We start from the raw sequence: 17561 nt of genomic DNA on the forward strand, positions 1-17561 counted from the left end.
GACTAGGTATTGATCAAATAAGATAATCTACAAATTAAAAGAGGGAGGTCCAAGCTTGAAAGGTAACTCAGATGTGACCACTCATGATGCTCTCTTGAAAGAGGAGAAATCACAGAAAGATCCATTGGTTTATTTACCCTTAACCTCCACAGGGAGCTCCCGGCTATATTCCAATATTGTTACCTGTGTACTTCTGAGTTCTGTTTGCTTCAGTGTGGACCTTGTCTTGTTATTCTATTTAACTTTGATTGCCACGAATAGGCAGGATTTATTTTCTCACAAGTCCCAGGGCCCTTCCTAAGATATCAGCTGATATTGTTTTTACCTTAGTCCTGTCGAGCATTCCCGAGTTTACCCTGAGCACTCCATTGATGTGGGAAGAGTGGGGAAACAGGTGTAAAACTCATTCTCTCTTTCCTTGGAAAATTCCTTAATGGACTGGTTCCCAGCAGAACCAGATACTGACTCATTTCGTGGTTCCCCTGAATCATGGCTTGTGGCACTTTTGCCCCAGGCCCAACTGGAATTTCAGGCCATACATCTTTTTTGAATCTTGTAACTGCAGGGATTCAATTGATTGTTAAACGGGACAGAGCAAATTGCATTGGATTGACCCTACTTTTGCGTTGTATAAGTCAATCTGATGAAGAATTCCCAGGATTGTTCTTAATGGCTGCTCCTGTTTATCACTGAGTCATAAAAAAGTTCCAACACAGGAGGTCATTCAGCCCATCGTGTCCATGCCAGTCAAGAAGAATCCTCTCAGACTTTTCCTACCGGCCATTGCTGGGTCTGCAATCCTTTAGGTCATCGTTCTTCAAGTGCATATTCAAGGGCTGTTTAATGTGACTGAGCTGCAATAGCTCTGAATTCCACACGCAAATAATTTATTTCTATATGGATATATTGAACATAAAATGATTGCCTTTGTGTAAATAAATAATGCAATTTTACAGCTGAAGACACTGTCATACTGTGGAAGCTTTCTGACATTCTGATGCTACATTTATCCTTGTGGTTAATTATTAAGTGTAAGGTGACTAATGCTTAGTTGTAGTCACTTTGTTTTTTAAAAATTGCTCAATAAAACACCACACTGTACCACAGATTAATTAAAGGATCTAAGGGGATAACACTAATTGAGTGAGGTAATGAAATGAAACTGCAACAATTGCCCCTGTTGTTTGCCAAATTGGTGTTGGATGCGGACAGCTAGCGCACAGCAGGACGGGCTTCTAAACCTGTCTAAAAAACAGGCTGATGAGATGGTCCTAGTGCTTCTGTAATGTAACATTTAAACAAGAACATAATTCAAATGAATACAGATCATCAGTGCACTGTGATAAATGCTCTATTTATAGCATTTATATCTGTATCTGTGTAATCTTTTGTAATTAAGCTTTTCAGTTGATTTTATGTTTGGAATGTTCCCACTGTTTTTCAATAAACTCCCTTTGATCCATCTCTTGTGATTTGGTTTGACAAATTATCTCCATTCCACTTCGTATTCATGTGGCTCTATCTTGAGAAATGGAATATTTTTTGTTCCCATTTTAAACAGTGGTGAAAGTGCCTGGGAGATGTTTACATTGTGTAGCAAAATTGTAATCCCATTTCCAAAGGATGCTTTTAAGTTATACCTACTGCAGAATTGAAGTTTCCAGGACTATTTCAGTGACAAAACTCTCAAATACTTTGGAATGTCCTAAGGTAATGAAAGTTGCTACATATGTGAAAGGTTTTTAATTATTTCCACTAATCCTTTAACTTCACCTTCTATAACGCTCTTTATTCTATTTCTCAGCTTGATCTCTATCAGCAAGATTACCAATTTGAGCCAAATTGTCCTGTTACACTAGAATTACAAGCACGGCTGCTCCATGGACAATTCCTTGGGAACCGATTGAATTTTAATGTCTGCAACAATACAAACTCTTTAAACAACTGCCGTACCCAACGCCTCGCGGGACCCGAGGCAGAGACATAGAGGATACCTTGTTCGGGGGCGAAGGGATTTTAGCGAGTGCAACTAGAGTTGAATTTCAATCAGATTTATTGACTGTTTTTGTTTGGATTTCTAGCTATTTTGCTTTCCTAAGGTTTTTTTTTAAATCAATGGTATTCTAACGACACAATATAATGTGATACTCATGAGTCATTTGAATACCGGTGGTTTAAAGAAAAACCAGTACAGGAGGTCACTTGGCCCCAAACCTTAAATCTGCGACCTCTGGTCCTTGCACCATCATAATGGAAACTACTTTTCATTGTCTACTTTATCTAAACCTGTCATAATCTTGTACTTTCACCACATCTCCCCTCAATCTTCTTTGCTGTGAGGACAATAACCCCAGCTTTTCTCACCTAACTTTTTAACTAAAATTCTTCACCTCTGTAAAGAATTCTGGTAGATGTCTACATACCATCCCAAGGATCGTTGCACTCTTCCTCAAAGTGTGTTGATCAGAACTGAACGCAATAAACTGGTTGTGGTCTGTCCAGTTTATAACTTCTCTGCTTTTATACTCAAATGAAAATGAAGATCCCGTATGCTTTGCTAACTACTTTCCCAAAAGTCCTGCCACCTTCTAAGACCTATGCATCTGAATCCCCAGGCCCTTCTGTTCTTGCCATTGTCTATATTACTTCTCTCCATCCCTTCTGCCAAAATGCATCTACTCCAACTCCTCTGCTATGTCTGCCACCTGTTATCCACCTATGTCCTGTGGCAGCCAATTGGTAGCATCCTCACAATTTGCTAAACCTCTAAGTTGGATGTCATTGGCAAATTATGAATTTTTTATTCCAATATCCAAGTCATTTAATTATTTTAAAAAACTGCATTGATTCTAGCACTGAGCCTTGAGGATTCCTTGTCAATTTCAGTATATGCTGTATAGAAGAACCCCAGAAACATAACATGCATCTCCTTCATAACAACTGAGCTGTGATAAGAAAAGACTTTAAACATCTTCATGGTACTAAACTTATAAAGGAGAAAATTACCCATTGCATAGAGGCATCCAAGCTTTGTTTTAGTGGGTGGCACTCTTGTGTACCATAAACTCTTTATACTTTCATATATAAAGTTAAAACCCAATTAAATCCATATTCATTTTGATATGTTTTACATGTTTGACAAAAGCTTCCTAATTTAAGATTTACAATTGAAAAGTACAGAAATCTAGGTATAAAATTAATCAATAGTGCTATTAAAATGTGGATCTCAAAGGAGCTAAAGTACAATGGGGAGAAGTTTTGTTACAGTGGCTTCAACAGCTGGCATCTGGTGTATTGCATTATGTTTTGGCCATTGCATCTCAGAAGGAGATACTGACCTCCAGTGTTAATTCACAAAGATACTGGGGCTCAATAGTCCAGTTATGAAAACTGGTTGTTTTTTATTTCTTTGAGTTTAAAAGTTGAGGGCTGACTTAGTTGAGCTGTTTGTAGTAATAAAATGACTTGACAAGGTTTTTCTATTAAGGGAATCCGTGATAAAAACTGAAAATGCTGGAAACACTCAGCAGATCAGGCAGCATCTGTGGAAGGAAAAACAGTTAACATTTCAGGTCTGAGACCCTCTGTTAGACACTTCTCGGACCTGAAATATTTTATGTTTCCACAGACGCAATTTGACCTGCTAAGTGTTCATAAAATTTTCTGTTTTATTTCAAATTTCCAGCATCTACAGTTTTTTTTGATTGACACATTCATAAAATTAGATTTGGGCCATTCCAGAGTGAAATGAGGAAGCATTGTTTCCATGGAAAGATTAGTGGAAATGGGTGATGGACCAATTGAATTTTTCAAGGCTGAGACTGACAGATTTTCTAAGTGTAATACTATCAAGGTATGGAGTAAAGGGCGGGTAAATGATGTAAAGATCAGCTATAATTCAACTCTGATTAGGCTTGAGTGGCCTGAAATTTTTTCTATAATCTTCAAGCTGCTACAGATTATACTGACTTGGAAACATATTGCCATACCTTGATCATCCAGAGTCCACAACATTGTGGGAATAACCTTGCCAGAAGGACCGCAGCAGTTCGAGAAAGTGGCTCAAAAGCAATTAGGTATATGGGAATAAATTGTTCACATCCTGTAAATAGAATAAAAAAAGAGAAAGTGGTATAAAAAATGGCCCTTTCCCAACCTCCAGATTCACAAATGTCATAGAGCAAACTAGTGAACTCGAAATAGAGGGACAAAACAGATTGACCCATATAGTCTTAAAGCCAAAATGACCATGAATGCCTCTATTCCAGACACATCAGGGTTACTTTTCTTCCCCCCCAAGAGATCTCAGAAGATTTTTACCCCCTTTGGGTATGGGAGCTGGTAAAATTAAGATTATTTATTTATGTTCTTTTCAATTTACAATTCCCTACTGTCTCTTTCCAATTCAGGTAGATTTTTACTTTTTTAGCCATTTGTCAGGTTGCTGTCTGCACATTGATCTAGTAACTTCCTTGTAATTCTGCATAATTTTTTATCAAGCCACATTACATCATCTTCTCACAATTATTCCAGATCTCTTTGAAGCAGCATTTCAAGCTTTTGTAAATGAAATTACCAAACTGTATTTGAAAAATTCAACACCTTTTAAAGGAATGCAATAAAAATTTTAAACTGTTAACTGCTGATCTTACTTTTATTGACATGTGATGTAAATATCAATATCAATATGTCAATACATATGCCGTACATCGCATGCCAGACGGGAGGATCCTGAAAGACCTGCTGTACAGGGAGTTGGCCTCCGGCAAGAGAGTGCAAGGACAGCCCCATCTTCGCTTCAAAGATGTCTGTAAGGGAGATACGAAGTCATTGAACATGAACGTCGAGAGGTGGGAAGAAATTGCAAGCGATCACTCTCGCTGGAGACTGGAACTACACAGGGGTCTGAAACAAGGAGAAGAGAAGCTGAGGCTAGCTGCTGAAGAAAAGCGCACTCGCCGGAAAAACAGCACCAAAGCAACACAGGAGGACAGCACCTTCAAGTGCAGTCGCTGCAGCCAAGACTGTCACTCCCATGTAGGCCTCTATGGTCACAACAGACGCTGCTCTACCACTACCGACTGAAGCAAGACTCTCCATGCGCAGATCCATGGTCTTGCGAGACTAATGGATGCCACCACCACTTTTAATTGAAACTGTTCTAATATTCAACATGTATTTTACATAAATTTATGGAGTTGATAACTTTTCTTGTTTATCCTATAGCCATTTCTTGTCTTTTATATTTCTGATCTGTTTCTTGTCTTTTATATTCAGAAATTCCAAGTAACATTAATTAAAATATTTACATATTTAATAAATGATTATAAATTGTTTTGATTTCAGGGGCTAGGGAAAGTGAAAGGAACTCAAATTAGATTTTTGAAATATAACAAAATAATCAATTTAAATGATAAAATAAGGTTTGGCTTTAATCTAGTTTTGTGTTTAATCTTGTCCAAAAATAATTTCTCAGTCTAATCAGAACCGGAGGTAAAAAAAAATACAAAATATCAAAATACAGAATTTGAACCAAGAAAAAATATCAGGATTCCAGATCGTTACATGGATGAGCTTGTCATCAATGCCTTTGTGAGGCTTTTCTGTCCAGCCATGTATTTTTATTTCTCCCAATGTTTCCCAGTGTCTCCTTTTTCTTGCCCTTCTTCCCTATGGTGATCTGTTCCTCAGGTTTTGGCACCTTGCTCCCATGCTGGTAGCTTTTTAAACTGGCGTATAGATTAATCCAATTGTTGCTGAATAACAGTATTCTGCAGTGATGTTCCCACAGCAGGTTAACTCTTCAATGAACTGCACTCTCACATCAGATACTTCATCCCTATGACTAGCTGATGTTCTCAGTGGTTGCACTGTTGCCTCTGTGAACAAGGTGACTGTGGGTTCAATTCCCACTGCAAGGTCCTAAACTATGCCACACTCCAGTATGATTGTTATGGACAGCTGCACTAACATGAGCATTGCCATTCAGATGAAATGTTAAAAGCAAAGAAAGGTGGAAATTCACATGATATCCAGGCCAATATTTGTCAACACATAGAAGGTGGCCACTCAGCCTATTGAGTCAATACCCGCTCCCTGAGAAACCCCTTTAATCCCATTCCCCCATCTGTTTCACCGTAACTTAATCTCTCACATGCTCTTCAACTCTATGCTGATTGTCCTGTCACACATCTACAGTAGGAGCAAGTTACCTATTAACCTATGAATCAGCACATCTTTAGGATGTGGTAGGACACTGAAGCATCTGGGGAAAACAAATGTGGTCATAAGGAGAACATGCAAACTCCACATGAGCAGCACTGGAGGTCGGGATTGAAGCTAGATCACTGGAGCTGTGAGGCAGCAACCCTACCAGCTGTGCACCTGTGTTTATAACTGTAACCCCTAACTCTGTCCCCTTCCATATTATCACCAAATGTATTTCTCATCCTTCTATTTATTCCGCAACCCGCAGCATTTCCATTTGTGGCATCTGGCTGTGTGGAAATTATCTATTGAATGTCCTGCATCATGTCAACTACAAAGATGCATCCTTAGCTGTGAAGCACTTTGGGACCCATTAAGATTATGAGAGGCACGGCTACCTGAACAGAGTCTGATGGAAGGCCCGGAGGCAGACAGCTCATTCTCTTTGTACCAGAGCACTGAGTTACATCAGCCCAGGGACATCAGATATTGGTATTGGTTTATTATTGTCACTTGTACCGAGGTATAAAAGATATAGACACACACACACACAATCTCTGTCCCAGAGTATTATGCATCCCTCTCTGACCCACTCTCTTTAAACCTTATCCCCTTTTTCACTGTCTGGTATAATTTATGAATAATTTACGTTCTCTGGGCTGTCTAAACCTACGTGCCTGCGATGCTGCTGCAAGCAAGTTTTTCATTGTCCCTGCACCTCACCATACTGGTGCACATGACAATAAATCCGACTTGACTTGACTTTCACCACCCTGTCCTCTAGCTAGTTCTCTCTCTCTCCTCCTGACCCAGACTCTTTATATCTACTCCAGTTTCTCACCTTCCCTTAGTTTAGTCAAACTCCTCCTTCTCTGGCTTGTTCTACTCCTCGCCTCTAACCAAGCTTTTCTCCACGGATGCTGCCTGGCCCGCGGAGTTCCTCCAGCATCATCGTGATTTTCAGCTAGATTCCAGCGGCTGCAGTCCTGTCTTTCTCAAGCCTTTCTCTGGATTTGGTGCCTGAGGGTTGGCTTGGATTCAGTGGGCTGAAGGGCCAATTGTCTGAACACATGACTCTTCGCCACCTCAGTCTCTCTCTCCCTCTCTGACAGCCCTTCTCGGTAATGCCGGTGCTCTCTGTTTGTACAGTTAATGGTCCAATTAGTGGAAGTTAGCTACTGGAGGGCTCAGCAAGCGGCGCCGACTGTGCAAGTCCTTTCAGGTCAGAGGGAAGCGGCGGGGTGTCTCTGCGGGTGTTGGGGGATCACTCGATGTTTGTGTATTGCAGTTGTCAGGAGCGAGGTGCTTCCTGGCGTTAGGGGGTCACACCTCGTTAGCAGGAAGGTCCCGGGCCTCTCACCCACTAATTGGCCGCGATGCACTACACGGGGAGGGAGGGATGCGGATATATTGCGGCTCCCTCCGTGGCCACCATCCCACTCCCCCCAAGTATTGCCATGTGCCCGGGTGTCGGTGCCTCGATGCTGCTCCTGCTGCTCGTGTGGCCGGGAGCGGGTAACACCGTCAGCCTGGCCGGCCACAGCCAACAGATCCGGTCCGAGGCACTCAAGAGGCTGTTGGAGGTGTTCGGGATGGAAGATGCGCCGCCGTCGCCTCACACCGTCCGCCAGCCTCCTCAGTACATGCTGGATCTGTACAACACGGTGGCAGATGTGGACGGCGTGACCAAAGACCCCCACCTGCTGGTGGGCAACACAGTGCGCAGCTTCCTGGATAGAAGTGAGAGTCTTCTCCCTCCTGATGCCCAGTGTTCAGAGACTGTTACTGGCCACCCCCAGCTCCACTCACCTCTGCATTTTTATCTTTGTTTTTCTCCCCCCCCCCCCCCACAGCACAGAATCAGCAGTTCAAGTTCTTCTTCAGCCTGTCCAGCGTGGCCAAGAGCGAGACGATCCTGACCGCCGAGCTGCACCTCTTCAAACTGCGAGGTCGCCTGTCCCAGGATCTGCGGCAGCACAGGCACCACTTGTGTCAGGTAAGAGAGGTCTGACAGCTCAGTCCATCCACTCACTCCCGCAGCCCCGTCCCTGTATCTTGCACTGTCGCGGGGTGAGTGAACGAAAATTGCTGGAGGAACTCAGCGGCTCGGGCGGCATCTGTGGGGGGGGGGGGGGGGGTGGAGGTGGGCGGTCAACGTTTCGGGTCGAGACCCTTCATCTGGATTCCAGCATCTGCAGTCGAGAGAGAGAGAGAGATGGGTGGTGTAGGGGCTGGAAGAGACACTGGGGGAGAAACTGAGGCAGAGTTTCAGCTACAGAAAACGTTGAAAGAATCCCAGAAAGTAGGTGGATTGCCTAGACTTCAAGACAAAACAAAAAAGGGAATAAATAGACAAATAGAAGTAAGAGACTGGAGAGTAAAAAAGTTGAGAAAAGCCAAAAGTCGAGGTAAAAGGTAAGGCCCCACACCACCGGGTTCAAGGACAGTTATTCAACCATTAGTTTCTTGAACCAACTGGCAAAATCCTAATCACTACAGTTTAGTAAGATTTCTTTATTAGTCACATGTACATTGAAACACACAGTGAAATGCATCTTTTGTGTAGAGTGTTCTGGGGGGCAGCCCGCAAGTGTCGCCATACTTCTGGCGCCAATGTGGCATGTCCACAACTTCCTAACCCGTACACCTTTGGAAGGTGGGAGGAAACTGGAGCACCCGGAGGAAACCCACACAGACACGGGGAGAACGTACAAACTCCTTACAGACAGCGGCTGGAACTGAACCCGGGTCGCTGGTGCTGTAATAACATTACACTAACCACTACACTACTGTGCCTGCCCTATGTAACACTATGACCATTTTGCACTAAAATGGACTTTTTTTTTGTTCTAATTGTGTTCTTTCTTGTAATAATTGTGTATAATTTATGTTTAATTTATGTTTTTCTTGTGAATGCTGTTTATATGATGCTATGTGCCTGTGATGCTGCTGCAAGTAAGCTTTTCATTGCACCTGTGCATACATGTACTTGTGCATGTGACAATAAGCTCAACTTTGGCTTTAACTTTGAGAGGGGGGATTGTTCTTTGGTTGTGTTGTTTTAAACTGCGTCCCAGATGGGTGAAATTTCTGGTGTATTTGTACCCAGAACATCAGAATATAAAGCGATGTAAAACTTGAGCAATGGGTCTTACAGGTCATTACTTTGCAGCAGAATTTCCTTGGTTTTTACCTCCGTCTTACTGATCCCTGTGACTGGGAAATCTGCTCGAAGAACCTGTGCCAGGTTAGAGAACTGGTAATGAGGGTTCCCTTCCATTGAGTTCGATGGAGAACGGATGTGAAAGATTAAGGTGCTATAAGTGCTCTTAGACCTGTTACAAATTAATTTATTTAAATAACTGTTTAAAAAGCAATAAATAATCAATTTTTAGCTTGATTAATTTTTATTAGTATTAATATATCTTTTAAATATCAAATGTTTATGCCTAGAAGTTGAACTTCCTCCTCTGCCCAGCTATGACCTACTCTGATCCCACACAAAAATACTGAAATTGGACAAAAGTCTAATAAAAGGCCTTTTGCCGACAGGGACAGAGTCTGCAAGATAAAGAAGCTCAGGAATAAATAGAGGGAAGCTGGAGAATGTGAAAGATGCGGGTGTGGATCAGAGAAAATAGGATCTCTGAGAGAGCTGCATGAAGACTTAGCAACTGTCACACCATTGCCCCACTGATCAGTAGGCAGTAGATCAGAATCCTCCCCATGGTGGCCACTGAACAGCTGCAGATATAGCTGCCATGCACAGAAAACACAGAGGGGAGGCACCACACACTGGCCTTACTGAATCCTGTGCAACAACTAACCCCCCAAGCCAATACAAGGTGCCGGCTGATCAAGGGGCAATTAGTATTGCAGATTTTATTTGAACAAAAAAATTAAAATAAGAAGAAAACTGCAGATGCTGGAAATCTGAAATAAAACCAGAACATGCTGGAAAAACTTAGCAGGTACCAAAACATTGACTTTTTCTTTCCACAGGTGCTGCCTGAACCCCTGAGTTTTTCCAGCATTTTTTCTTTTGTCTTGAACAAAATGGCTGTAACTAGTGAAGGGACCACAGCAGGTAGGCTAACTGGCCTTGAATAGTGGCATTACTTTTGCAGTTTTCCAATCCTCTGGGAATTCTCCAGAACCCAATGAATTTTGATAGATTACAACCAATGCATCCATTAACTCCGCAGCCACTTCCTTTAAGACCCTAGGAGCAAGCTATCAGGTCTAGGAATGTGGATATTGGCTCCACTCCAGGTTAGAAAGCCATACTCACTATTTTCCTGCAATCACTTTGGTTCAAGATGACTTTTAAATAAGCCTAAGCTTTGAAAGAATAATATCTCTGGCATATTATTGTAATTTTAAAACAGTTAACCACACTGAAATCTGCACTGTATATTTCTGTGCCTTTGAATTCATTTTTAAGATACAGGAATGTGGTAATTTTACTTTTGTAATGATAATGCAAAAACGGTAAAAATAAACTGGCAAGCAATCACTTGCAATAGAAATCAGTAAGATAAACTGACTACTTGATATCAACCATTTTATACCATTAGGAGGAATTCTGATTTTGTCCCAAAGTATCATGAGCTTATTCTTAAACATGCTATTGTCTAGTATGTATGAATGGTAGATGGGTTAGAGTTTTGTCATACTTGAGGAATATAGAGCATAAATAGGCACTTGTTTGGGTTCTGATTGTTGAAATTGATTTTTACTATCTTCACATTACAATGTGTACCAATGAAATTGTCTGTTACTACACAAATTTCTTGTCAAAGTTAAAATGAGCACACAATCAGGCACACCGCCATGTGTATTTTCCCAATGACACCCACACTAGAAATGCCACATCATGGTGTTTGGGTAAAAGGCCAGAAGCAACAAACCAAGTTTTGAGGAGTACCTTACTTTAGTCTCAGCATGAATTCTCACAACTTTGAGCTTTTATCAACTGATGAAATATAATGGCTTGAAATGGTTGTTTCAGCATTCATAATAGGGATAGGTAGGAAGGAGTAATCTGGTAGCCACCTCAATAAAATGCACAGTTCGGTCTTAGTGGGATGCAAGCCGATGAGCTTCTCCCCCCCCCCCCCCACCCCACTGAGGTCTGGAGGAAATCACTTTAGGAAGAGCCAGGAGCCCAAGCACTCATTCTATTTCAAAAGTTATCTGAGTTTATTTTCAAAGAACTAAATGTTACAACTTGTCTGAGCTGTGTTCTCTTTTCTTAGATTAGTGTCTACCAAATATTGGACAATAACACGTCTACAGCAAAGGGGAAAAGATTATTGTCAACCAGAGTACTTCCAGTCCATGATAGCACGTGGGAGGTCTTCACAATCACTAATGCTGTAAGTACTATCTACAGAAATAACATCTCTAACCCCTAAATGGCAAATATAACTCCACTTATGGCAATATCCACAAATTCTGTTGTAACATATTTAGCATCCATACCAGCTCTTGATGGAATGGAAGAATCATATAGTACAGGAGACCATTTGGCCCATAATGCCTGTGTTAGCCATTTAAAATACTCTTGTTAAACCTATGGAAGTTGTCAGCTTTGGTTGTAAATATATCAAAAACCATAATACTTGTGGCAATAATTGAACTTGCCCTTGTTATACCTGCAGGAATAACTGCAGAGTACCAGTATATCTGTATGAAAGTTATACAGAGCCACTTTAGAACTATAGGAGCACCTGTATCAAAACTTCAGCCTTCATCATTAAACAGTGGAATCTGCTAACACATGCCAATCACAATACTGGATGCTTGATTTAGAGCAATACTTTGAGGAACCAACCAGGGAGCAGGCTGTTTTAGATCTGGTATTACTTGATGAGATGGGGTTAATTAATTATTTTATAGTTAAGGATGGGTGCCCTAGGCAATTACAATGGGGTTAGTTGGCTAAAATGGAATTGGGGAAAACAGGTGAAAGGATAAAATGGTAGACTATCAATGGTAGACATTTAAGAAGATATTTCATAAATCTCAGTAAAGATTTATACCAGTGATAAAGAAAGGCTCTACAAGAAAGATGCACCATCTGTGGTTAACAAAGTTAAGGATGATATTAAGTTGAAAGAAAAGACATATGTAGGAAAGATTAGTGGTAGGCCAGAGGATTAGGAATTTTTTAGAAACCAGCTGAGAATGACTAAAGAAATTATAAAGAAGGAGAAAATAGAGTATGAGAATAAACTAGAAAATAAAATAAAAACAGACAGTATATTAAAAGGAAAAGAATAGCTAAAGTAAATGTTGGTTGCTTGAAGGGTAAGACTGGGGAATTAATAATGGAAAATAGAAAAATTGCAAAAATTCTAAGTAATCAGTCTTCATGTGAGAAGACACCAAAAAACATCCCAATTGTAATAGATAATCAAGCGGCTACAGGCAGGGAGCAACCTAAAACAATCTCTATCAATAGATAAAATGTACTTAGCAAATTAACGGGGCTAAAGGTTGACATGTCCCATGAACTTAATGGCTTACATCTGCATGCTTGACAAAATTGCTAGAGTTCTTTATGGATGTAACAGAAAAAGGGGAATCAGTAAATGTAGTGTATTTGGATTTCCAGAAGGCATTCAGTAACTTGTCATATAAAAGGTTACTATATAAAAGAGTGCACAGGATTAGTGGTAATGTATTGGTGTGGATGGGGATTGGCTAACTAACAGAAAACATAATTGAGACAAGTCGGTCATTTTTGGATTGGTAGTCAGTGACTGGTAGGGTGCCACAGGGATCAGTGCTGGGGCCTCAGCTGTTTACAATCCTTATTTATGATGAAGGAACCAAATATACTGTGGCCAGATTTACAGGTCATATGAAGATGCGTTGGTTAGCAATTTGTGAGTCAGATTCTGGAAAGGGTTAGATAGATTAAATGAGTGGCAAGGAGTTGGCAGATGTTTTATAACATGGGAAAATGTGAATTTATCTACTTTGGAAAGAAGAATGATAAAGCAAATTATTATTTCAATATATTTAGACTACAAAATTTTGGGGTACAAATGGACTGGGGTGCTAGTACATGAAACATAGGGTTGGCATACAGGTACAGCAAGTAATTAGAAATGCAAATGGAATGTTGCCCTTTATTACAAGGAGTATAGTGTACAAAAGTAGGATAGTTTTGATGCAACCTTATAGGATAATGGTGAGATTGACTACAGTTGTGGTCTCTAAATTTATGGAAGGATAAAATTGCATTGGAGGTAATGCAGAGAAGGTTCACTAGGTTTATTCTGGGAATGAAATGGTTGGTGTATAGAGAGAGGTTGAGCAGGTATGGCCTATACTCATTGGAGTTTAAAAAGATGAAAGGTGAATCACAGAAGAGTAGGAGGGGGGTGTGACAGGGTGGATGCTGAGAGAATGTTTCTTCTACTGGGGGTACCTAGAACACGGAGGCTTAGTTTTGGAATAAGGGGTCACCCATTTCAGATAGTAATGAAGAGTTTTGTCTCTCACAGGGTCAAGACTTTTTCGAATTCTTTACCCCAGAGAGCTATGGAAGTGGAGTCATTGAATATATTCACAGGGGAGATTTGCATACATTTGAACTGTATATGAGGAGGACATGGGAAAGTGAATCAGCCATGATGTTATTGAAAGGCAGAGCCGGCTTGAGGGGCCATTCACCTATTTCTGCTCCCTTTTCTTATGCACATCTGTGTAATGAGCAAGGCATCAATAAGTATCTAGGCCAACATGAGAAGGTGGACCTTGTGCCCCTGACTGTTGAATGAAAATAACCAGGCCAGGCAGACTGGGAGCCACAGGAGATAAAAGCTAGTTACAGGCATAGCTCCAGAGCAGAAATCCTCTAACGATATGATGGCAAGTTCATGTCTCAGAGACAAGGTTGGATGGATTATGAATTTTACAAGTAAACAGAAACTTGTGTAGGATTAGATAACGATGAAATGTAAATACAATTTTGAAGCAATAGTGGATTCAGTTCATTACATTTTAAATCAATGTGGAGCCACAATAAACAAGAATAGAGCATTTAATTATATCCAGTATCAATTGAATGTGTCAGAGATTTGCCAGAGATCTGTCCGAATTCTGTAGTTAAAGATCCTGTTCTATTCTGTAGTTAAAGAATCCTGTTAATGCAGAACTAAGTCATAATTGTTTTTACTGGGTTCAGGGAGGTTTGCTCTGCAACAGACTCAGCACTACCTCAATCTGCTAACATAAGAACAAAGAAATCGAGACAGGAGTCGGCCATTCAGCTCTTCATGCCTGCTCCATCATTCAGTATGATCATGGCTGACCTTTAACCTCAGCACCATCTTCCTGTACTAACTCTTCATCCCTCATTTCTCTTAATATTCAAAATTTTAAAACCAGTTCATGAGGCACAACAGAGGGAGCCTTATTCTGCTAGAAACATTTGCTGAACTTAACTGGTGAGAGGTTTGTTTATTTATGTAGGTGTATGACTGGACACAGGATAAAGAAAGCAACAAAGGCTTGCTGGTCATTGTGCGAAGCCTGGCTGGACAGCAACTCAAGAACTACATCCACTTTGCCACTGGGAGAGACCATCACAGCAGCAAACAGCCAATGGTGGTTCTCTTTACAGACGATGAAAGGAGAGGGACTGCCACCTCCACTTCTTCAATAGGTAATTCCTCAGTTAGTACAAGAATAGTCTACCTCACTGATACACAGCGTCAAATGCTCTTACAGAATGCTATCATTGGATTTGTGCCTGAATGAGTTAGTTTAGTGTCAGTCAGGTTCCTTCCAGTCTCCCTTTAGATTCATTTCAGAGGATAAAATTCTCATCTAATTACATAAAATTATGATTAACTGACAACTCCTGAGGGTTCACAGGGTTTATGCACTATCTGTCTTAATGCCTGAAGGCATTACTGCACATTGGATTCTACAGGATGGAAGGCAGCAGGTTCAAATCATAATCTGTACTGTTCGTTTGGACATGCAATGTAATTTCTCTAAATGTCACCAGCCTGAGGACAGGGCAATTAGCCATTACACCTCTTCCTGACTACAATTACAACAACAGGCTAGCTCCTTTGGTCTCCTCCACCTTCTCCCTTGCCATTGGTACCTGTTTATAGTTTTAATCCATTTTTCATAAATTATTTAATAACTCTACTTCCCAGACTACTGTCTTTTAAACTTCAATTATATGTCTGAGACATATAGGTGATTAATATTCATTACAGACTTACATTAAAGACCTGTTGGGTGATGACTGCAGAACTAATGTAGCCTGTGGAAAAGCAATCAATAATGATGAAGGGACGACTGTAGTTTTAAGGAGTGAATGGTAATGTATCAGTGATTTTGTTTTACATCAAAGATTTGGAGATTATTATTAGTTACAAAGTAATTAACAATGAGCACTAGAGGGCATTACCAAACCAGTAACTAAGAAGGAGCTGCTTTAAAATCATTAACAGGATATTGATTAGGAGTGGATGTTGTCTGTGCTTAGTTTCTTTTACATGGGGTAGTCGTTGTGCACAGCTACTATACAGGCTGCACAGAGACTGGTCTCCCGTTATCTTGGTTGCCCCCTTGCTGGATCAAGCAAGGGGGCAACCAAGACAACAGGAGATCAGTCTCTGCTGCAGGGGCATTACCACTCACATAATGGTGGCCCATGTTCCCCACCCCAGGTTCCAACCAATGCAAGAGATGTAAACTTGGGAAGAGGAGTGTCTGAATTCAGACTGCTGCTCACTGAGGCCCACACACAGTATAACCAGTGTACCACCCCACACCCACTCGGCCCATCGGGCATCTTCCACCTCATCTGTGTCAAAGTCTGTGCTTCCCACATTGGCCTCGTCAGTAATCTCGGAGCCCGCAAAACTGGAGTGGAAGCAAATTATCCCCAATCCAAGAGATTGACGAGTTTGACAGAATGTTTGCAGTCTCTCATTTGAAGAGATGAATCAGTGTACTGGATTTTCCCCATCAGCAGATTCACTGCCAGACTGCTCTAAAACATTTCTTTAACCAGTCCATGTCATACTGCCAGAGTCTGTATTATTGGCAGACTCCATAAGCAAGCCATTTCCAGCAGAGGCAAAACTAGGACAGCTGCAACAGGTGAAATAGTTCATAGCTATTGTAACTGTGTGCTTGATGTCTTACAACATATTTCATTTGAGGAAATACTGTAATCTAGCAAAGCAGGATCCAAATGTTTAAACAGAAAACTGATTCCAATCAGCTTGAGAAATAAATGAATGACAAAATTATAAAAGTCAGCAAGGTTATATATTCCCACATAAAGACAGATGTAGGTCCACCTGCATAAAATAGGTTCTGGTGCCCATAAAACCACAACAGCCATCATGTTATTGATTTCTTTGACATCTGTAATAATTTTCAGAAGACTTTGTTAATGACATTGTTAACTTTGACATTGCCACAGAGAATCCATTTCTCCCTGAAGTGACACTTCATGATAAGGCAAGCCAAAGTCGAAGCACAAGGTCTGTGAATTTGCAAGGCTGCCAGAGATATCCTCTATACGTGGATTTTGAAGAGATTGGCTGGTCTGGTTGGATCATCTCCCCTCGGGGTTACAACGCCTACCACTGTAAAGGAGCATGTGTTTTCCCGTTGGGCCAAAACATGAGACCTACCAACCATGCTACCGTCCAATCCATTATAAATGCTCTTAAGCTGACTAATGATGTTGCAACTCCTTGCTGCATCCCAGACAAACTCTTCTCCATTAATCTGCTGTATTTTGATGACGATGAAAATGTGGTTTTGAAACAGTACGATGACATGGTCGCTGGCAGTTGCGGATGTCATTAGTTCACTGACTTCTTCGATCACCACCCAACTGTACCAGTTAGAAAATCATGACTGTCAGTCAGAGAAACAAATGTAGCTATATAGAATAACTACCTATGGAGGTGAGAAAAAGCACCTTCAAAAAATCTGGAAGAAGTGGACTCACAGGAAGTTCTTTAAAACCATAATTATGTAAGTAAACTGCCTGTCCAAATGATTAACTTTTTTTTAAAAAGTCACCCCACAAAACAAACTGTGGTGACTCTACAGCACACAATTGTATAATATGCATATGTTTATATTTTTAAATATACAGATGTATTAATATATGTAGAATTGTGAAAAATATTGCAAGAGTTTTTAAAATCAAATAAATATAAATGGATTCTACTGAGTAATAAATACAACATTAAGAGCCTGGGTGATTACCTATTCTATAATGGAGCATGAATAACCTAAAGTAAGACACAAAAATGCTGGAGGAACTCAGCAGGTCAGGCAGCATCTATAGAGGG

The 17561-nt window shown here is 40.7% G+C and overlaps 1 protein-coding gene across 1 annotated transcript; it reads left to right on the top strand.

The window, feature by feature from the left end:
* Nucleotides 1-7583: 7583 nt before the first annotated feature.
* Nucleotides 7584-17298, top strand: admp (anti-dorsalizing morphogenic protein). The gene is made up of 5 exons (XM_052038278.1): nt 7584-7947; nt 8061-8203; nt 11466-11585; nt 14695-14898; nt 16678-17298. The coding sequence occupies exons 1-5, from the start codon at nt 7584-7586 to the stop codon at nt 17065-17067; spliced, it is 1221 nt and encodes a 406-aa protein (XP_051894238.1). The 3' UTR covers nt 17068-17298.
* Nucleotides 17299-17561: the final 263 nt, after the last annotated feature.

The sequence above is a fragment of the Pristis pectinata genome, chromosome 24 (assembly GCF_009764475.1).
Source record: "Pristis pectinata isolate sPriPec2 chromosome 24, sPriPec2.1.pri, whole genome shotgun sequence".
In the NCBI taxonomy this organism is placed as follows: domain Eukaryota; kingdom Metazoa; phylum Chordata; class Chondrichthyes; order Rhinopristiformes; family Pristidae; genus Pristis; species Pristis pectinata.